We start from the raw sequence: 20460 nt of genomic DNA, 5'->3' as shown, positions 1-20460 counted from the left end.
CGGAGAGGGAGAGAGGAAAGATGCGACTCGCAGATTGGAAAATGATGCTTCGTTTGGGATTCTTTTGGGGGATTTTTAGGATTTTCTGTGATGGTGGAATTCATGCCGGCTTTTTCACTTTTGCTCGTCGTAGTCAACGTCGCCGCATCGTTTCCTGAACCGCCGGCCTTTCGACAGGCAGATCCTCGACGTCTGTGTGTCGCCCCCTCCCGGGAACAATGCACTTCCGAAGGAGTAGCGATTTCACGTCTTCTTCTCCGTCGTCAACGGCAACTCGTCCAAGCCCCCGATCCCCTCGACCACAGCGTCGAAGTCCAACCCTTCCTTGGCGAAGGCCTTCTTCACCCGCGCCGCGACCCGCGCCTGCTTCTCGCGCGAGAACCCCCCGTCCAGATCCCTCTCCTCCTCGACGATCTCCGTCCAGGTCCAGAACAGGCTCTCCTTGCCCGCGGCCGTGAGCGTCTCCTTGAACGCGACGACCTTCTTCCTCTTCTCCTCCGCCCCTCCTCCAGCCGCAGCGGCAGCACCTTCCGAATCACCCTCCCACCGCCAGACCACCCATCCGATCTGCTCGATGTGCGCGAAGACCACCTTGTCCAGCTCCCGCAGCGAGATCTGCCCTTGCTTCACCAGCGCGTGCGCGTCGCACATGAGCTCGAAGTCCAGATCCCAGCTGCGGTCCATGAGGAGATAGCCCGTCTTGCTCATCTGGGCGGTCGCCACCGCGGGGAGGACCCTGACTTTCCAGAAGGGGCTCCCCTCGACGCTCAATCGCCCTCCATCGTCCCGTCTTTCGTTCTTCCCGACGAGATCGCCGTTCGTCCACCCCCGCCCGATCCGCACCACGACCTCTTCCCGCTGATAGCCCAGCCGCCAGCGCCACACGCACGGGTTCACGGGCTGCTCGAGGAAGAAGGTCAGCGGCCAGGGCCCGGCGAAGCGGAAGAACAGGAAGTCGAAGAGGAAGACGGCGGTGCGGCGCAGCAGGATCAGGAGCTGCTGCGTGCGGGTGGTGGAGGCGAGGTCGACGGTGGCGGCGTTGATCTGGCCCAGGAGCGAGCGCACCAGGTGGTAGTAGAAGGGCGCCGCGTGGCGGAGGCGCCAGAGGAGGAGCAGCGCGATCCCGCCGTTGAGGAGCACCGGGATGAGGAAGATGGTGCGTTTGTGCTCCGGTGGGTGTCGGTCGATGTGTGTGATGTGGACTTGCGCCGGGTTGAGACGTTGCAGGAACGGGGAGAGGGAGTCTGGCGCTTGCGTAAACGGTTGGGGGATTCGGGATTTGTTGGAGGAGGAGGAGGCTTGTTTGGCGCGTTTGGCGAAGGCGCGGGCCATGATGGCCAATCTCTGTGTGTCTGGTTCTCGTTTTGTTGATTCTGCCCGGTTGGTGTGAATGGTGTTAAAACAGTGGTGAGGCTGTCAAATCGGGTGGTATGGAGTTGTGGATTGGAAATGGCTGTTGGGCGATGATGAGAAGGAGACAAATTCGAGAAATCGAGAATGACGCGCGAGCACTCTGGAAAGGAAGCCCGCTGTCCTCGGCGCACTTACCTCTCCATCATACCTCACACCAGGATGGAGTTGGTTCTCGACATTGATAATAACTCACCAGCCTGCCTACTGATCAACGACCCACAGCTCTCTTTCGGAGCGGTTTCCGCGGAAATAGAAGAACCCATACTCTCCGACTCAGATATAAGATATTCCATGTACCCAGAGCCCATCGTCTCATCAATCGTAAAGAGAAACAGCCCCGAAGCCTTGGTGGGCTGACTCAGCGCCCAAATTGAACGACATCTTGCCCTGATCGACCGGTCCGCCCGCCTGCCGGAACCTACCATCCAGCCCATCGGGATCGGCATGGACTATTTTCTTCGTGCATGAAAGACTAATACGAAGAAGAGGAGGAGGAGGAGGGTTACATTTCCCGCCTCATCAACGATGATGCGGCACACCGTCGTCGCGAAGATCTCCCCGATTTCTAGGACTAACCGTTCAGAGGTCTCGGAGGCTCGGAACGGATGCGACTCGATCTACACGCATGATGTCAAGTGATTTACGTTTTCTTCGCAGAGCCTCGATGAAAGCTCGGTGCCGCCCAGATGGTGACGATGACGACGAGCTGCTGCTCTTATTACGGCGACTGTGCTATTGCTGACTATGCAGCCGCGCCGGGAACTATTGATTCTTAGAGCGATGTGCTGTATATCCAGCAGCCGGACGAGGACTACCCACTGCAGCTAAAAGCTGACACTCGAGGGAAGTCTCGTCGAATTGTGTTTCTCAGTGGTGGATCTGCAGTCTCGTCGTCATCGGCGCGTCCTTGAAATGGAGATTTCGGAAGATTTTCGGTCTCTCGTCTTTCTTTTTTTTATTTCTCCTTGGTTGGACCGGATGCGCGATTTGATTCGACCGACAAGGCAGGTCGATCGCGATTGTGGCACAGCAGGAGTTGATCCATTCGATTTGTAGTATGGCATATTGCAGTTAAAAAATATAGAATTTCATAGTAGTGATTTGAAAAAATCACATGTCAAGAAGAGATAAAACAATAACTTTTTGTATTTCCTTTTCGTTCAGATCGTGAGATCATACGTGTAAGAGTCTCATGTCCAAACCGAGACCCCATTCTCAAGAGAGGCAAGAACACAAGTGTGAAGCAAGCGACCAAGTTTCAGGCAGTCATCTAGTGCTTGGAGGCGGTAGCGACGGGCTTCTTGGGGTTGTGCTTGATGGACGCCGCGCAGGCCGTGATAGTGGAGGTACCGGGGAGGGTGGTGGTCTTGATGCCGCCGATGCAGACCTGTAGGTTGGGAGATATCAGTAAGAATGGCTTTTCTGAGAGAGAGAGAGAGAGAGAGAGAGAGAGAGAGAGAGGGAGGGAGGGAGGGAGTGACAGAGAGTCCTCTCTATGGAGAATCGAAGAGGTAGGTGAGGAAACTGGACATACCGGTGCGCAAACCCCACCGACAACCTTGGTCTCGGTCTCAACCACGCAGCCCTTGCAGTCGATGCTCTGTGTGGTCGTCTCCGCGGACTTGGTGATGACGCAGCCGCGGCACGCAGGCTGGTAGACGGTCGAGGTGGAGGTGCAGGTGGCGCAGGCGGTGATGGTCGTGGTCGCGGAGACGGTGCTGGTCTTGGTCCCGCAGGCGACGAGGCATTGAGGGCCGCGGGTCGTGGTCGTCAAGGCGCAGCCCGAGCATGCGGAGTATTCGGTCGCGGTGTAGGCCGAGACCGGGGGGCAGCAGGCGGGGAGGTGGGTGACGGTGTTGGTGCAGGTGGGCTGGAGAGCGCTGGAGGCGGCGAGGGTGCCGAAGAGGGCGGCGATGAGGATGGTGAAGGATTGCATGTTTGTCGGTCGGTCGGTTGGTTATTCTGGTCGAGAGAACAGAGATCGGAGAGATGGGTGAGTGGGTTTGTTTCCGTTGCCGTTGAAATGAGGTTGGCGGTTGACGTTTCGATGGGTTGTGGTTATTTGGTCAATGCGGAAAATATAAAAGACGGGTGCCACGTTGAGACACGAGGCGGCCAGCCTTATATAGGCATATCCCGCAACGACTTTTGCATCGGATGAAATTTTCTCCCTCTCCTCGCGAGAGATGTATATCCGAACTAGTCAAGGATGATGCTGATGATGGGAGAGTACATAGGCCACCAGTAGTACGCATGTACCAAAGTTAGGATCCGTGACCGAGCGAGATGAGGAGGTTCCTCTTTCCCTCATCCTTTGCATCTGACCATGATTTCCTCCTTCCGCACCTGCCCTGACCACCACCCTCTCTCGTCACAGGGCAGGATGTCACCGGAGACCAACTTGGCACGGAAGTGCTTGTGTCACTACCCAAAGACGTCTACCAATGTGAAGCCGCACCCGGGCCCGTGTCAGATTCTTAGGCGGACACGGCAATGGAGGAGGACAACACCTGCAGCAGGAACGACGACGCACCTCGCATTTCCAATGGACATTTCTCCCCCTTAGCTCCAGCACACCTGCAGACCTGCAAACGACAATGATCAAGGGAGGGTTATTTTTCTTGGTGGCGCTGACGTCGTGCCGAAAGTTATAATTACACATGCCTAGGTGCTGCATCAATTTTTGCCCTGGGGTCTGCCCCGCTCAATGGCTTAGCGCTGGTTTAAGCTTTCGATCCAGGGCGATTTGATGCCTATTCGGGTATCCATTTGGGTGACCGGAACAGGCAAATCCAGGGCTGATTGATGATGATGCACTATGCTGTCCTGCGAGGAGATTCTGTCTTTTGGTTGCTGCTGCTGCTGCTGCTGCTGCTGCCGCTGATGCTGATGCTGATGCCGCTGATGCGGCTTGCGCGCCGGCAGGGAGTGTGTCGGTAACCCGTGGGTTCATTCGTGACAAGCTTTCCTCTTCCAGACCACTCATTTTGTGATCTTGCACTCCGAGTTCCGAGCTTAGTGTGGCCTAATGATTACCCATGGCGAAGAAAGTGGACGGCGCCCATCGCGTACCGGTACGTCTTTCCTCCCGAATGTCCGATGAGCCTGCAAGCCCTGACTGACCGTTATTTTACGAAGGAATAACTTCATCTACAGGACAGTGCCCCCTCGCTTGCGTGTCCGTCATGTATTGGAGCCCTTAAAATTATGCCCTAGCTGGTAAGCTTACGCTCCGGAAATATTGTCAGGAAGGATCCTACCGAGGCAGACCTGTCGCAACAGTCCTTTTTTCGCCTACGCTGTCTGCCACGTGGGTCCCAGCTTTCCATTTCGGTGCCTTTTGACGAGGCTGACGGGTGGCCGAGCCCAGGCACGCCCGACCAACTCTCTCACCGACCTTGCAGTCCTGCAGGCGTTTCCTCGTCTGAACGAGGCTTGATCCAGACAAGAGTCTTCCGGTCAATACTGTACATAAATAGGTGTTCAATATTCCTTCGCTTCGCATGCAAGGTATTGGATATACATATAGTTTCTCTCCCGAAAACGCCATGGTCAAGACGTGGTCCTCTCGATCAGCGCCATGTGGGACATTGCATGCGTGTGAGACTTCTAGCGAGATGTAGACCCGTTCATGTAGTTCACACATCAAAGCATCGTCCTTGGCCATGTAAACGGAGTAGGTGATGCGTCACTTTCAGGACGAAGAAATCACGTCCACCGGTGTGGGAAGCTGTCCCGTTGTGCCTACCTTCTCGCCCATAAAGACTCAACAGCAAGGCAATTCAGGCCCTCAACGTGGCTTCGCTTCTTTGCCCTCCACTTTCATCCACATGCTGGTCAGCAAGGATGTGAAGTCATCAGCAAGCGAGAGATCGCATGTTACAATAGGAACTATGCACGCGGACTCGGATGAAGCGGATATACACCATCCCTGCATTCCAAGCAGCAGCAGCAGCAGCAGGATTGGCGTTGGTAATGAAAACAAGGGAGACTCCAGTGGTTGGCATGCCGCGTCAGCGCGTAGTCATCAGACAGACGATGCTCCTCCACAAGGATTTTGCCAGGCCCTTTCGCAGTAATCGGCGTTGGATGTATACGTGCATCGCATAAGCTGACAAGATAGTCGATGCGCAATGAACTTTTCATAGTAAACAGCTATCAGACGGGCCTCATCATCAGCCTCTACATGGCCAGGGGTACTGCACATTGGCAATGGAACTTCGACCAGCAGAATCCCGTCACGCAGGGGATCACCACAACATCGTAGCGTGACATGTCGTCGAAGTGTTGTCTAGAAGACATCTTGTCGTCCTTTTGAAATGAGCTTCAGCCCAGCGCCGCCATATCCGGGAGAATATTTCTCGGGCGCTCACATATATGTAGAATCTGCGGAAGATACAGCGCCCGAGTTTGGCCCATCATCATCGTCCTGAAGGCAAGCACGAGTTACGAGCGTCAGCACGTGATTTTCACCTCTCGGTCACGCCCGCCCAGGCGCTAGTGGCCGACGGGCCGTCACAGCCTCGTTCTTTCGCTGACGGGCTCTAGTTGTCGCACCATCATCACACTTGAGATCGTCAACCGTACAACAACAACAACGTCAAGTCAGCGACGGCGACGACATCGGATATCCACTTCTATCCGTGAATTGTCGCACAATCCTCCGACGACCCTTCCTGAATCCTCAAGGCTCGTCCTGCAGAGCACATCACTGTTGGACTGTTGGACAGAGGCCTGAACGCCACCCCCTCCCGCGCGCGCGCACCTCCCTCATTTCCGTCCGTTTCTCTCTTGGAACCATGGCCGCCGAAGTCTCCAACACGAGGCTCTACCTCGGAAACCTCCCTCGCAATGGTACGCAATGATCCTGTTCCCACGATGGTTGGTCCCGTCAACTGTCCACCTCCGCATCTTCCGTCTACCGCCGAGGACGCTCCATGAAATGGCCTTCACGGTTCTCGCGCGCCCGCGAGCGTCTCCCGATGCAGGCCGACTCCTGGACTTCCTCCGAGTGCGCGATGACGGTCTGGTCTTCCTTGCTTGGTCTATGTGTCCTGTCTGACGTCGTCGTTATTCCTCTTTCGCGGGATCGCCCTTGTTGTCCTGTCGGGATACTCCGGCGCCGTGTGTTTTTGACTTTGCCAAAAAATGAAAGCCGTTCCGACATCGCTCCTCGCCTTCTGACCTCCGAACATGCCTGGCCTCGCTGACTGGACAATGCTACAGCTACCAAGGCCGATGTGGAGAACCATTTCAACACTCATGGCACTGGAGAAATTACCGAGATCAAACTCATGAATGGGTTTGGTTTCATTGAGTACAAGGATGCGATGGATGCTCGCGATGTAGTCCCAGGTAAGTCGCAGAGCAACCAGTTCGAGTTTGGGATGTATGGCTGACCTAAGCACTAGCTTTTCGTAAGTCACTCGTTTCGGTGTACGCCTGATGGAGACAGACCAGCACACCCTTGGCCACCACTTCACAGCGCAGATGATGAACAGGTTATATGCACGGCTGGATTCTCCATCGCGCCTCATCAAGGCAAGCCGCCGAGCGATTCAAATGCTAACATGCATACTTCTTAGATGGATCCGAGTTCATGGGCGAACGTCTTGTCGTTCAGTTCGCACGCGGAAGCAACCGACCCCGGGATGGCTTCGAGCAACAGCCCCGTATGGCTCCTCGCCCTCGCCGGACAGTCCACCGCATGACCATCAGTGGCCTTCCTTTCGAGACCAGCTGGCAGGATCTAAAGGACTTTGCACGTCAGTCCGGATTGGATGTGGTGTACAGTGAAGTCGGCCGCGATCGCGATTCGCAGGGCAACGCAAGAGGGTAAGATTTACGATCATCACGCATATCAGCTACTCATCTGACAATCGAAAATAGATTTGTCGAATACGAGACCGCCGGTGACCTCGCAGCGGCCGTCGAGAAACTCCACGACTCCGAGTTTAAGGGTGCTCGGGTGCAGTGTATTTCCGATGTAAGCTCAACGCTACTGTTAATTTCAAGGCAACCGCTGACTCCGTTCCAAGACCCAAAGCGAGATTCCTCGTCCCCGTGAACGCTTCCGATCTCGTTCGCCCGGCTACCGTGGCGGCGGTGGTGGTCCCGGCCGTGGCTATGGCGGCGGCCCACCACCTCCTGGCGATGATTACTACGATCGTCGCGGGCCTCCACGCGGATACTCTCCACGCCGCGATGACTACCGTCGTCGATCTCCGCCTCCAGCCCGCGGCGGCTACTACGATGACACCCGCGATGATCGCTACGGCCCCCCGCCGCGCGCCCGTCCTCCGGTCGATGACTACCCCCCTCCTCCACGCTACGCCGATGACCGTTACGGCGGCCCCCCGCCGCCACGCCGTCCGTACCCCGACCAAGAACCTTACGGCAACGGTCACGGCCGTGAGCCCTATGGCCGTCCTCCTCGCGATGAGCTGCGTGATGGCCCCCGCGAAGGACCTCGTGATCCTCCTCGCGGTGGCTACGACCGTGGTTACGATGCTCCTCGCTACTAGTCGACTCGGCAGAGGTGGAGGCAAGGGTGTCATGGGACCCTTCGTGTTTGGAAAGAAGACCGGCAGGAATGACAGATCGAAGTATGAGTTCCGACGACGTGTGATGGGATGGGATGCTGTTTTTTTTGAGATGGGGCTTTTTCCGGACCGATGCTGTATCTGCTATGCCGTGTATGAAGAAGGGAAGAGAGATGAGGTTTTCGTCACGAGGCACGCAAGATTCTGTCTCTGCGCAGAGGTCCTCCCGCCATCGTCATCATCGATGGTGTGGTGTGGGGACCCCCCTCAACTCGCAGGGAGAAATGGGGATCACGTCTGGATGCTGAAATAATCACGATGTCCTGTTGGATCAAAAGGTCCAGGGGCAAAAGGAAGAGGGAGAGGAGATTTCCTGCTTGATCACTCACTGGTATATTACTTCGCGCGTCGTCGTGTATATCACATCGTTACCGCTTGCCTCATCCCTCCCACCATTATTTTCCCCAAAAAGTAAAAACAAGGTAAGAAGTAAAAAGAAAGAAATGCAAAGCCCCCCTCCCTCCAGGGCTGTTTGTTTCCACCCGTCATCTTCACCGATTCATACCCGATGACAATCCCCCTCATCTTATTCTCATTTTCACCTCAGCCCGCTCAACTCCACCACCCTCCTCCCCACCCGGCTCTCCTCCGCCCGGAAGCAGACCTCATGGCTGCGGACGACCTCCTGCACCGTCACGCCCAGGAACTCCCGCTGCGCCTGCGCGACACTCATCCCGCCTCCTCCTTGTTGTTGTTCCTGGGTCGCTATCACCGCCTTGAGGAACTGCGTCGTGAGGCCTGCGTCGCCGCCGCCGTGGTGCGAATCCGGCGGGATGCGCGGGTGGAACGTCTCTGTGTTTGTGTCTGAGGAGGACGGTGAGGATGAGGAGGAGAAGGTGTGCACGGTGATGGTCTCGCTGTCATAGCTGATCTCCCCGCGCGTCCCGTAGATCCGCCCGCGCCGCTCACACTGCGCGTGCGTCTGCGCGATCATGTGCAGGGCGGCGGTCTTGGGGCCCCGCTCTGGTGATGATGATGAGTCGTCGTCGTCCCATTCCAGCACCACGAACTGGTCGTCGCACACGTCGTTGTCGCTCTCGTACACGCACCGCCCGTACCAGCCGCGGTCTTCGATGTCCGCGATGGCCGTCTGCCCCCGGATGTAGTCCTCCGAGAGCGTGGTCCGGAGGGCGTGCGCCGCGGCGTCCGGGCCGGACGTCTGCAGGATGGCTCCGAGGGCTGGGTTGACGACGTCCAGCGGCCAGGCCGTCATGCCCCGGGCGAGGTGGCGGTCGTGGTAGATTTTCCAGGCGGAGAATTCACATGTGGTCGTGGAGAGCGGACACGTCATGCAATTCGTCGTCGCGGCCCCGGCGGCGCGCGGCTTGCGCGCCCGCCGGAACTGCTTCAGGCTGCCGCTGGAGCTGACGCGCGCGGGCAGGTGCGGCGCCTCTCGCGCGCCGTCGACGGGCGAGCACAGCATCCACAGCAGGAAATCGACGTCGTGGCAGCATTTGGTCAGGATGCTCGGCGCGCTGGTCCCCTCGCGCCGCCAGTTGCCGCGGACGTAGGAGTGGGCGAAGTGCCACCAGCCGACGGGCTCGGTGTGTTCGATGGAGAGCACCTCGCCGATGACCCGCCGCTCCCGCACGAGGTGGCGGAGGAGCATGTTGTGGGGGCTGTAGCGGAGGACGTGGCCGATGGCGAAGATCCGCTCGGGCGTCTGGCATGACAGGGCCTGTTGGATGCGGAGGCAGTCTTGGAGGGTCGTCGCGAGGGGTTTCTCGCTCATGATGTGCAGATTCAGGGGGGCGAGGGCGAGGAGGACGTCGCTGTGTTGACGGTCCGGCACACAGACGAAGACGGCATCGACGCGGCCATCTTGAGACTCGTCTCCTCGATCTTCTTGGAAACCGCCATTCCCTTGTTGGTGTTGCTGCTGCTGCTGCTGCTGCTGCTGCTGCCGTCGTCGTGTCTCTGCGGCGATGAAATCCTGCCACGAGGAGTATTCCGCACCGGGTTTAGGGTTGGCTCGACCCCAGATGTATCTCCCACCAAATGTACGCCGCTTTGGGGCATTGGGCTCCGCGACGGCAGTCACCTCCGCTAAGCCCGAGTCCAAGGCGGCGCGAGCGTAGGCGTGACCGCGAGATCCTGCACCGATGATGAACAGTCGGGGTTTGACCGTCGTGGCCGTCGCCGTCGTCGTGGTTGTCGTCGTGGTTGACATGTCGACATACATCAGCCGCTTGGTGTCGTCGCAATCGGTGAAGTGGGGCCCCTAAGCAAGCCCACGTTGTCGTCCCTCACCTCATGCTGGAGGGTTCGAGTCAGTGAGAAGCGGTCAGGCGGTTGCGATTCAATTGGGGAGGTAGGTAGGTACTGTAGAGTAGAGCAGATATCCCGCGCCCGCCGTGACGAGATCTGGGGTTGAAGACCCAGGCGGAACTCTCTCCATGGATCTGGCGAGTCTCTATGGTGGTTATTGTCCTGTCCTGTCATTCATTCATTCATTCATTCATTCGTTCATACTGTAGTGTCTGTAAATGTCACTACAGGAATTATTACTTGGACCGCCGTGTAGACAGATACGAGTCGTCGAGTCGACGTCTGAAGTGAGGGGCGGGACGACTGTTGCAGAGAGGTGAGTGATGATAGTGTTCATAAGGCATGTATAATCATAATCATAATAATCATAATCATAATCATAATGATACAGTACATAAAACATGTGCATTCGGTGTATGTACAGTACAATACATAGTAGGAGTAAGAAGAAGTCGTGGCTGGTCTATATCTTCTCGTGTTGCTTCGGGTGGTGGGTAGCGCTGCATCTTGACCGACCTCGCTGTCGTTTCTCCGCATTCTTGTTCTTCACATATATACACACATACATACCCATCACACAACCACCAACACATACATACACATACACACACAACACAACAGACACAACATCATGGCCGCCGCCCGCGCCCAGCAGATCTCCGGCCACCTCAACTACCCCAAGGGTTTGTTGCACGGCCAGGTCGCCATCATCACCGGTATGGAAATACACAGGATCACCGTCGTCGTCAAACTGCGGCTCTGCGACACAGCAGGACACTGACCACCCATTCTCCGCTTCCTCAGGCTCCGGTCAGGGCATTGGCGCCGAATGCGCGCGACTCTTCGCCAACGAGGGCGCCAAGGTCGTCGTCTCGGACATCGACGGCAGTATGTGACTCCTCGCTGCCATACGCACAACCGCATCATCTCCGACGGCGAAGTTCTGACGTGGGATCGAACGCACAGAGAAGGCTGAGGCGGTCGCCGCCGAGATCAACAAGAATGGCGGTCAGGCCATCTCCGTCGCGGGCGACATGCTCAACGACCAATACCTCGTCGAGCTGGTGAAGAAGACGGCCGAGTTCGGCAACGGCAAGATCCACATCATCGTCAACAACGCCGGATACACCTGGGACGGCGTCATCCACAAGGTAAAGCGATCCTCGAGGAACGGTCTTTCCGAGAACCCTCCTTTCTGACTACTCTCTTCTCTTCCCTCCACAGACCACCGACAAACAGTGGGACACCATCCTCGCCCTCCACGCCACCGCCCCCTTCAAACTCATCCGCAACGCCGCGCCCTACTTCCGCGTGAAGGACGGCGAACCGCGGAGCATCGTGAACATCTCCTCGACCTCGGGCGTGCACGGCAACGCCGGACAGGCGAACTACGCGCTGGCCAAAGCCGGCGTGACCGGCCTCACCAAGACGATCGCGAAGGAGTGGGGCCCGGCGTTCGGCGTGCGCGCCAACACCGTCGCCTTCGGCCACATCGCGACGCGCCTGACCGCGGCCAAGGAGGAGGGCGCCTTCATCACCACCCCGGACGGCGAGAAGGTCGCGTTGGGCATCCCTGGCGCCCAGAAGGCCGTCAAGGAGGCCGGCGCCGCCGCGTACAAGGACATCCCGCTGGGCCGGCCCGGCACCGCCACCGAGGCCGCGGGCGCCGTCCTCGCGGCCGTGAGCCCGCTGTTCGCGTACATCACCGGCCAGACGATCATGGTGACCGGCGGACGGAACATGTAGGATGTCACGATGGGAAAAAGGGGGGAAAGGGGGAGAAATTTGGGAAAGATGGGGGAAAATATGGAATCCTGTTTTGGAAAGAAAGAAAGAAAGCAGCCCGGGAAAATTCAGGGGGTGGGAGGAAATATCGGAATATTCGAAACCAAAAAAATCCCTCAAAATTGAAGAAAAGAAATTTCACAAATCATTGTTTTCTGACAATTCCCTCCCATGTGCCATTATTCTTTTCCCCCAGCAGCAGCAGCAGCGAGAATCGTTCCCATCCATTCCAATCGTCCAAACTCGAGAGGAAGTCTGAGAGGAGAGAAAGAAAAAAGCCCTTGACGCCTCGCGCTCTCCTAATTATTCTCCCCAACTCAACTCAACTCCTTTCCCGCCGAACACTCCTTCTTCCCATACACAACACCTCGTCTCTCTCCCTTTCACCTATTTGGACGACGGAGATCTCGCGGATCCCATCATCGATGATATTCTCGGCGGACGACCGGTGTGTCTTGCTTCGATCGCTGAACTCGCCGCTTTTGCATCCGGGCGATGGGATGTCGATCGGGTCGGCGTTTCGAGGTCCGTCGTCTTTTTTTTCCCCGCTTCTCTCCCGGATAACTCGCGTGAGAGTTCACGTCTGGGGTTTCGTTTCCGCGCGCTGGCCTACGATGCGGCTCGTCCGGGGTGGATCCCCCGGAGAGATGGGTCGCGGGACTTTCTTCACCGTCGCTTGAAGGGCTTTCTCTCTGCTCTTTGATGCTGGATGAGCGCGAGAATCAAACGGTAGAGCTTGCGATGAGGCCACATCGTCGATGATGAATGCGATCTGGGGGGAGCGTCCAAGTCCGACTGTCAGGGGATATCGTCGTCGTCGTGGTCCACATCGAATCAGTCATCGTCGTCATCATCATGATACCAATTCCCACCGCTCGCGAGATGTCACAGCGCCCGATACTCCGCTCTCTCCGTGGCCCAGGGCAAGTCCCCCCCATCGCCAAACATGCGCTCGAACCTCTCCTTGCCGATCAAGTCCGGGAGCTTGTTGTAGGAGTGCCTGATCGAATCTTCACTCATCAAGCCCAGCTTGGAGAACCCTTCCAGGTCAGGCCGCCAGAAACGTTCCCGCAGGAACACGCCGAGGCCGAATGACCACCGGGGGGGACAGGCGAGCGCGGATGCGAGCGTGCGGATGGGGGTTGTGATCCCCCATTCCATCGCCAAAGCGCGGATCGGCGAAGCCCAGTCGTTTCCAGTCATCCCTTACACGGGAGAACCATATTTTGACGACGGTTGTGAGGATATAGAACCTTGCGTAATCGTCGGGGAGGAAATCCCGCACGGAGGCATAGGCGGCTGTCAGACTTGAGGTATGCTCATGGCCTACCGCGAGCCGGCGCAGCAGGAGGAAGATTCGATCGAAGTCTTGAGCGGGTTCAATCTCGATCCGATTTGGATATGTGTTCAACCAACTCGCGCATGTCCTGGAACTATCTCGGATGTCGGCGACCACGAAGGCCCATCGCCCAAGAGAGGATAGATGTTTGCGAACAGCAACGGCGACGTCGCAATTGTCCTCCTCATGCGCCGTTTGTGGCGCGTCTTCGGGCGTTGATGCTTCCAGCTCAGATAGCCTTATGTGACCTGTGAGAATCTGGGGCGAGAATGCGAAGATAGCACACGTGATCGAGGGGGCGTTGCTGTGCCAGATCAGCAGCAATTCGCGGCAGGTCGACGAGAGGTGCAAGACGGATTTGATATCGTGGCACTGACAGTAGATCATCGTCAGAAGCTCGATCGGAAGATCTTTCGACCTTGCCATGGTGGTGACGGAGAGATGGACCGTCGTTTGTCGGGACTATAGGGACGGGCGATCTAGCAGGGCCGCGGGCGCGAACAGGCAGTGAAGACGCGATGATGGGTCAATCCACATCGAGTTCCTTACTCGATTCTCCCAGGTCATTACTCGTCATACTTGTGTGGATGATGCCTCGAGCCTCTGGGAGATGGAGATATGTATGTATTTCGAGGGCGACGTGTATTTGGACCTCCGAAAAGGCTGTACCTAACAACCCCGAAAATAATGCAAATATAAGATATAAAGTACCTATATCTTTTGCATTACTCGATAAGAATCAACGTTCTCATCACATGGTACTATGGAGATACTGTTGTTTAGGGTTAGAGTATCTCGCCTTCCTTTCTTCCCCTAGCCTTACTCAAGCATATAGAAGCTTTGTATGACTTGTATTAGCTGTAGTAATATTCTGTATCGTCAGCCTCTAAGATGAGAAATTATAATAATTCAATATACATAATATGGGAACCAACCGATAGAGAAGGAGAAGAGGAAGAATAGTGACATGATTATCATTATCGTCGTCGTTAATATTACTCTAACTACGACCCGAGTGCTAGCTCCTCCTCCGCGCAGCCGCCCTTCTCTCCTCCGTCCACGGGATGCCGGCATCACCGAACAACAGTCTTGCACACTTCCGCCCGAACTCCACCACGAAGCCCTCCCAGGCCTCGAGGAGGAAGGATTCCTCAAAGGGGGAATCGTCGGTGACGGGCCGCCACAGGGACTCCAGGACGGCAACGTGGACGGCGAAGTCCCAGGCCATGGGCAGGACGCTCTCGCTGGGTTCCACCCGCAGGTGGTCCCATGATTTCCACGTCGGCTCGTCCTCGACGGGGCCGATGCCCATGCGGGGGTAATGCGGCGCGAGGGAGTCGTCCTCGAAGAATTTGACCACGCGGTAGAAGATGTCGAAGGCAGCCGGCGAGAGGCCGTGCAGGTCGGCGTAGACGGCCGGGCGGGTGAGGGGGTGCTCGTAGGCGGCGCTCAACCGCCGCAGCAGGAGGAAGTGGCGGGCGCAATCGTGGAAGTCTGGGATCGGGCCACATCCATCGGCCAGGTTTCCGTCTTCCCAGTAGAGGTAGCCCATGGTGGATTGGTAGCCGAGGAGGACGCGAGGGTTGACCTCGTAGATGGCTTGGCTCGCCCAGGCTTGGAGGATGGTGGTGATGGCGAAGGCGGATGGTTCGATTGAGGAGAGGAACTTGCGCATTGAGGCGTTGAGGTCGAGGTCATCATCATCATCATCATCATCATCATCAACATCATCATCATCATCGTTATCCTCCTCCCCTTTTTCCCGCGACGACGACGATGTTAATGATGTCTTTCCGTGCGTAGTTGCTGCCTCGAGTTTGGCCAATTCGAGAAAAGCTAGCAGGTGATCATGTGTGAAAGGGAGCGCCGCGGAGGTGATGGAGGTGGTACTGCGGCGCCAGATCTGCTGGAGTTCACTACAGGTCGCCGATAAGGACAAGACGGTTCTGATATCTTGAAGTTGGTGAAAGATGATGGTCAGGATTTCCACCGGGAGGTCCATGAGACCCGTCATGTTGCCCGACGACGAAGGGAGTGTTTCATAACTATGTGAGTTACGAGGGATATGCTCTTGCAGATAGCCTCACGGAAGAGCGCATTCTTGCTGGGGAATTTTCATCGTGAACAGAGAGCACCTGAGCCTCTCCAATCGAATCGTATGCTCGCAGGAAGCTGCAGTATCCGAGGATGACAATGGACAGGGCGCAAGGACGATGGGATGAGTCAGCTGGGCTTAGGGTATCGAAGCATCGACTCCCAGCCCTGGTCTCTTGCTTTCCCCAGCCTCATCACTCACGTTGGGTGTACAGTACAGTACAGCAGCTTGCTTCATCATGGTTGCGTCACCTCTCCTGATTGTTGTTCGCTTGCGACGATCCACCTCGAGGCTTCGGCACGAGGATCTTTCTCATTTCTCCTGCAGATGGAAGAGTGATCGTTGTCCCTCCTGGGTTTCGCGTGAGGATCGCATAGGGATGATCAGATGGGCGGGGAGATGGTTGATTGGAAAGGAGGAGTGCAACTGTGCATTGGACTGAATTGGCAGCATAGTTGCGAGGTGGGCGTGGTCAATGGGAGAAGGGTGGAGGATGTTCAGCCTTTGCCCGTCAGCTCTCGCCACGTGACATTGCCGTCTTCCAAGGTTCCCAGGTATCCATGGATACCTCTTTCTTTCTTTCCTTCCCAGCTTCTCGTCATCACGTGACATCACAGTCGATGCCTCTCACTAGTCTTCCCTGGGAATGATAACAATATCAACATCAACATCAACATCAACATCATCGTCATCACCATCACCATCATCATCATCATCCTCTTTCATCGGCAGAGCGCATCGGGGAGCTAGACTATAAAAGGAAAGGTCTCGGCAAGATTGCCCCAGGATTTCGCCATCGGGAATTCCGCCGCACGGGAGCTAATGGCTAGCTGATTATCACTCGCTGGAGTATGTAGACGGAGTGGGTAACAGTAACAGTGACAGTAACAGCTGGAGTGGTGACATTGTAAGAACTGGGACTGGCTGTATTAGTCATCCTCTCTCTTTCTCACATCATCATTCCCTCCTCACCTGAGCCAACCAAGAACCTGGAAAGTGGCTAGATGGGAAATACAGAGAATGCCTTGGAAGTCACGCAAGGAGAGGAGGCTCACCACCGCCGGAGTCAGGTAAGGCGAGCACTCCTCCGTTCAACCATAAGCGAGAGGAGCGCACACACACACACACACACGCACATAACATAACCCATCCATTGCGTGTTTGCTTAGTAGGTCAGCAGTGATCAGAGGAAGGAAGCGATTGTGTTGAGCGTCGTGCAGTGCCTCCAGTGTCTCCATTGTCTCCAGCGTCTCCCCCCTGCCACCTGCACCACCACCAACACAACACAACACATACGACACCAATCCATCATCACTCACTCACTCACTCACTCACTCACTCACTCATTCTGTAGTTCCCTCAGTAGTAGTAACAGTAGTAATAGTAGTAGTCCCTCTCACCACTCGCCCTCACCCTCACCCTCACCCTCTCTGACCCTCTCTCTCTCTCTTTCTCCTCCTTCCCTTCTCATTTCCACCTCTCTCTCTCTCTTCTTCCTTTCCCTCTTTTCACACACACACACACAACATCCTTTTGAATCGCATCATCACCACTTCCCACCATCACGCCATCAATTCCACCGGCGCATTCTCGCACACGTGAGGTGAGTGATCTGGATCAGCGCGCATTGCGCCAGTCCATTGCTCCAACCAGAGTCGCGAATCCACCAGCTGACCGCATTGCCCGCGCGCGCAACAGCTCCACACAACTCATCGACAACTCCATTTAACACCACCACTTTCTCCCGACACAATGGCCGGCGACAAGCCCGAAGAAGGCGACAAAGGTATGTCGGGATTCCTTTTCTCTCTCGTGCGACACCTGGAGAGCGCGATGTTGCGCAGTGAGAGCGGCGATGAGAGCAGCGGCCGACTTCACCCAGTTGCGCTGTTTTGTGCGCGCGCGCGCAGAGAGTCGCAATGCGATTGGCAGCGGCAGCAGCCAGCAGCAGCAGCGGCGGCGGCGGCGGCGGCGCATGCGAACATTTGGCGGCGGGCAGAGACACAGACACACACACACACGCACACAGAGAGAGGTCAATGCTTCATTCACCACGCTCGCTTTACACTTGCAAACCACGCGGGTCCCCGATGACGTCGGTCAACGGTCTGGAGAGCCGAGCTTCACAAGCCAGCTCCCCCCGCTTAGTCATCCCTCACATGTTTGCGAATGTCATCTCCACCACCAATGCCATGCCCTAATACAGACAAATGCGCCCGCCTCTCTGCGCACATCTCCGCCCGTCGTCAATAATTCCCAGAAAACCACCCAGAGGATCTGGGTGAGAAAAAGAAGAAGAGAAAAAAAAGATTCCAAAAAAAAAATCATCACTAACAATGCCATCTCAGTCTCATGGAACTGGGGCAGCGGCAAGCCCGGCGGCACCGTCGCCGAAGTCAAGGAACACGGCGAAATCGCCATCCAATCCAACAAGGGCAACACCATCAAGAAGAACGCCGACCCGGAAAACCCGGCCGTCCACGTCGAGCGCTCGGGGAACGACGTCGTGAAGCGCGCCTCGGAGCTGAACATCGAGGAGAAGGCCAACGGCAGCAACGGTAGCAGCAAGAAGGACGGCGGCGACGATGACGACGACGAGATGAAGGAGGAGGAGGAAGAGAAGAAGGACGATGAGGAGAAGAAGGACGATGACAAGGAAGCAGAAGCGGAAGCAGAAGAGGAGAAGAAACCCTCCTCCGACGCCGAAACCGGCGACAAGCGCAAAGCCGACGAACCCCCCGCCGAAGAGGAATCCTCCAAGAAATCCGAGGACGCCAAGAAGCAAAAGACCGACGACGACGCCGATGAGAAGGAAGCCGCCGCCGCCGACGAAAAGGAAGACGACCAAGCCGACGAAGAAGGAGAAGAGGCCGAGAAGCCGAAATCCAACGGCGAAGCCACCACCAAAAAGAAGGGTCGTCCCGCAAAATCCGCCGAGAGCACCACGCCCAAGAAGGAGGCCGCCGCCAAGAAAAAGGAGCCGAAGAAGGCCGCGACGGAATCCGGGGAGCCCCGGAGGTCAAGTCGTCACGCGAGCAAGTCGGAGTAAGATGCGCTCCTCCTCGGTCTTTCCCGTCTTGCACGGACGAGGATGAGGCGGACGACGAGGACGAGGGAAGGAAAGGAAGGGAGAGACTGCCGCGGCGAGGAGCGGCGGAGATGTACAGATGAGTTTATGAGAAGCGCAATCAACCAGGGAGTTGGAAGGGAGTGGTTTGCTTCACGTGAGCGAGAGGTGGCTTGTGTGTTGCTTTCTTCTTCTCCTCCTTCTTCTTTCCCTCTAAGCCGTCCGGAGAGAGAGAGAAGAGAAAAGGTCTGGAAACCCTTCCCGTTCTCGAATCAAAGAGTGATGATCTGAGGGGAAAGGCAGAGGAGATGTAGCAGGGGGAGGGTCCGGAAATGGATAAGAGGGCGGGTTTTCCGGACTGTTGTACTCCTCAGATTGTATGTTAATCCAATGGGAAGTCCAAAAAAGCTATGATGAGAAAAATGGGAAAGAGGCAAACCAACATGGAAAAAAACAATTCTGGAAGAAATTCACAAATCCTATCGGGTCCGTGTTTCGAGCATACACACAATAAGAAAAAGTGTGGATTATCATGATCATAAAGAAAACAAAACCTAGAGGCTCCTACTTTTAACCCCCCTCCCCAGTCATCGGCCTGATGTGTCGCCTTGTGTTCGGCCCCGCATCGATCGCCTTGCCCGAGACCGAGAGTAACGTCCCTCCCGGCGTCGCGAGCCACCCTGTGTAACGAGCCGGCTTCGAAGATTTTCATCGATAATATTCCGCCACACATGTTGTTACACATGACAACGCATCTGAACTGTGGAGCAGAGCGCCAGCATTCCGCCACCGCTTTCGTGCCAGGATCAGTCACGTCTTGCGAACGCTGTCATCGATTCCACTCCAGCACGAAATGCAGGCCTTCCGGCTGATCGCTACGTGGAGATGTGGTTTTCAATGGCATGTTAGTCATAGACTCTTGACAGACGGTCCGGCGTCCACTCTATCTGCGCCGTCAACCTTGTTCCATTGCAGCCTGTATTGCGCGATCCCGAGCGCTGCCGCCGTCGACGTTCTCATATCGTTTTCGAATCTCAATTGCTGACTCATGCCGGTGGCCCGGCACTCCCGAAGAGCTATGCTATGGGCTCCCGTGATCTGGCCAAGCACACATGTCCACACCGAAGGCTTTAAAACCATTGTAGTCTACAGAGCCGGTAATTCAAATGTGCAGTCACTTTTCATCTCCGTAGATCCGCATTCTACACATTTGTATTCGAATACCGATAGTGCCTCGAAGACGAAGCTATCGCGATATAAAAACAAATGTACGGGTATTGTCCTACTGCCGATGACACTCTGGAAGGAATAGACGTAGGAAAAAGTGCAGACACGAGACGCGTATGATGAAGGTTTCTAACGTACGAGCCGCAGATGTTAACAGTATGGCTGAGTGCTTGGATCTGCCTTGTGCCTCGATGGAAATGGCTTGGCTATCGGAATAAGAAGAACCAAATCACGTTTCCTTAGGAATATTCTCTCAAATCGACATGACAATGTGTTGTATAGCAAATGAGGATTCAGAAAGCTATTTAAGCTGCGAGCGTTTCCACATCTTACGCATTAATCTACTAAACGCTTTAGGACTCTCTGCAACCCCTCTGCTTAGGGACGTTACCGATGGCATCGCATTATCCTCTACTTGGGTGATGCTCTCGCTTGCTTGCTCGTTGTGAAGGTAGTGTAGTCGTTGACGCAAAGATGATAAGGCCTCTTTCACAGATGCTACGCGAGCCGGCGAGACCCATGACAGCTTCTCGTACCCACGCAGCGCCCGCAAGTACATCTCCTCCGCCTCCGCCATCTTGCCTTGACTCTGGTACAGATTGCCGAGATTGTTGACCGTGGCCAGCGTCGACGTGTGCTCCGCGCCCCATGCCTTCTCCTTCCC

The 20460-nt window shown here is 56.0% G+C and overlaps 9 protein-coding genes across 9 annotated transcripts in view; 3 read left to right on the top strand and 6 right to left on the bottom strand.

The window, feature by feature from the left end:
- Window positions 1-243: 243 nt before the first annotated feature.
- K489DRAFT_311871 (uncharacterized protein) lies at window positions 244-1332 on the bottom strand (the record flags this gene model as incomplete). Its single annotated transcript, XM_033600813.1, has 1 exon — window positions 244-1332. One exon carries the CDS (start codon window positions 1330-1332, stop codon window positions 244-246), a length of 1089 nt encoding a protein of 362 aa, XP_033463848.1.
- Window positions 1333-2683: 1351 nt separating this feature from the next.
- On the bottom strand, window positions 2684-3349 carry K489DRAFT_367986 (uncharacterized protein; the record flags this gene model as incomplete). The annotated part of the gene is made up of 2 exons (XM_033602909.1): window positions 2684-2800; window positions 2948-3349. 2 exons carry the CDS (start codon window positions 3347-3349, stop codon window positions 2684-2686), a joined length of 519 nt encoding a protein of 172 aa, XP_033463847.1.
- A 2863-nt stretch (window positions 3350-6212) lies between these two features.
- On the top strand, window positions 6213-7937 carry K489DRAFT_407499 (uncharacterized protein; the record flags this gene model as incomplete). Its single annotated transcript, XM_033607375.1, has 6 exons — window positions 6213-6267; window positions 6640-6768; window positions 6825-6830; window positions 6999-7248; window positions 7303-7399; window positions 7452-7937. 6 exons carry the CDS (start codon window positions 6213-6215, stop codon window positions 7935-7937), a joined length of 1023 nt encoding a protein of 340 aa, XP_033463846.1.
- A 616-nt stretch (window positions 7938-8553) lies between these two features.
- On the bottom strand, window positions 8554-10185 carry K489DRAFT_351611 (NAD binding Rossmann fold oxidoreductase; the record flags this gene model as incomplete). Its single annotated transcript, XM_033602449.1, has 1 exon — window positions 8554-10185. One exon carries the CDS (start codon window positions 10183-10185, stop codon window positions 8554-8556), a length of 1632 nt encoding a protein of 543 aa, XP_033463845.1.
- Window positions 10186-10914: 729 nt separating this feature from the next.
- On the top strand, window positions 10915-12029 carry K489DRAFT_312187 (short chain dehydrogenase; the record flags this gene model as incomplete). Its single annotated transcript, XM_033600844.1, has 4 exons — window positions 10915-10999; window positions 11088-11171; window positions 11250-11434; window positions 11508-12029. The coding sequence occupies 4 exons, from the start codon at window positions 10915-10917 to the stop codon at window positions 12027-12029; spliced, it is 876 nt and encodes a 291-aa protein (XP_033463844.1).
- Window positions 12030-12932: 903 nt separating this feature from the next.
- On the bottom strand, window positions 12933-14162 carry K489DRAFT_125875 (uncharacterized protein). The gene has a single exon (XM_033599005.1). It carries the CDS (start codon window positions 13831-13833, stop codon window positions 13117-13119), a length of 717 nt encoding a protein of 238 aa, XP_033463843.1. The 5' UTR covers window positions 13834-14162; the 3' UTR covers window positions 12933-13116.
- Window positions 14163-14425: 263 nt separating this feature from the next.
- K489DRAFT_367980 (uncharacterized protein) lies at window positions 14426-15421 on the bottom strand (the record flags this gene model as incomplete). Its single annotated transcript, XM_033602908.1, has 1 exon — window positions 14426-15421. One exon carries the CDS (start codon window positions 15419-15421, stop codon window positions 14426-14428), a length of 996 nt encoding a protein of 331 aa, XP_033463842.1.
- Window positions 15422-17849: 2428 nt separating this feature from the next.
- K489DRAFT_290626 (uncharacterized protein) lies at window positions 17850-18032 on the top strand (the record flags this gene model as incomplete). The annotated part of the gene is made up of 1 exon (XM_033600179.1): window positions 17850-18032. A coding segment is annotated over one exon (183 nt), but the record flags the coding sequence as incomplete, so codon positions are not given.
- Window positions 18033-19989: 1957 nt separating this feature from the next.
- Window positions 19990-20460, bottom strand: part of K489DRAFT_125754 (uncharacterized protein) — a 3790-nt gene continuing 3319 nt past the window's right edge. The window contains exon 4 of the mRNA XM_033599003.1: window positions 19990-20385. Coding sequence (XP_033463840.1) covers window positions 20098-20385 — 288 coding nt within the window. The 3' untranslated portion in view covers window positions 19990-20097. The remainder of the gene's footprint in view (window positions 20386-20460) is intronic.

This window comes from Dissoconium aciculare (assembly GCF_010015565.1).
Source record: "Dissoconium aciculare CBS 342.82 unplaced genomic scaffold K489scaffold_2, whole genome shotgun sequence".
Classification (NCBI taxonomy): domain Eukaryota; kingdom Fungi; phylum Ascomycota; class Dothideomycetes; order Mycosphaerellales; family Dissoconiaceae; genus Dissoconium; species Dissoconium aciculare.
The sequence above is the reverse complement of the archived record's forward strand: the minus strand, read 5'-3'. Positions and strand labels throughout refer to the sequence as shown.

What these genes read in the sequence shown, in the direction of transcription:
- K489DRAFT_125875 (XM_033599005.1), bottom strand. Translation starts at nt 13,833, where the DNA reads ATGGCAAGGTCGAAAGATCTTCCGATCGAGCTTCTGACGATGATCTAC.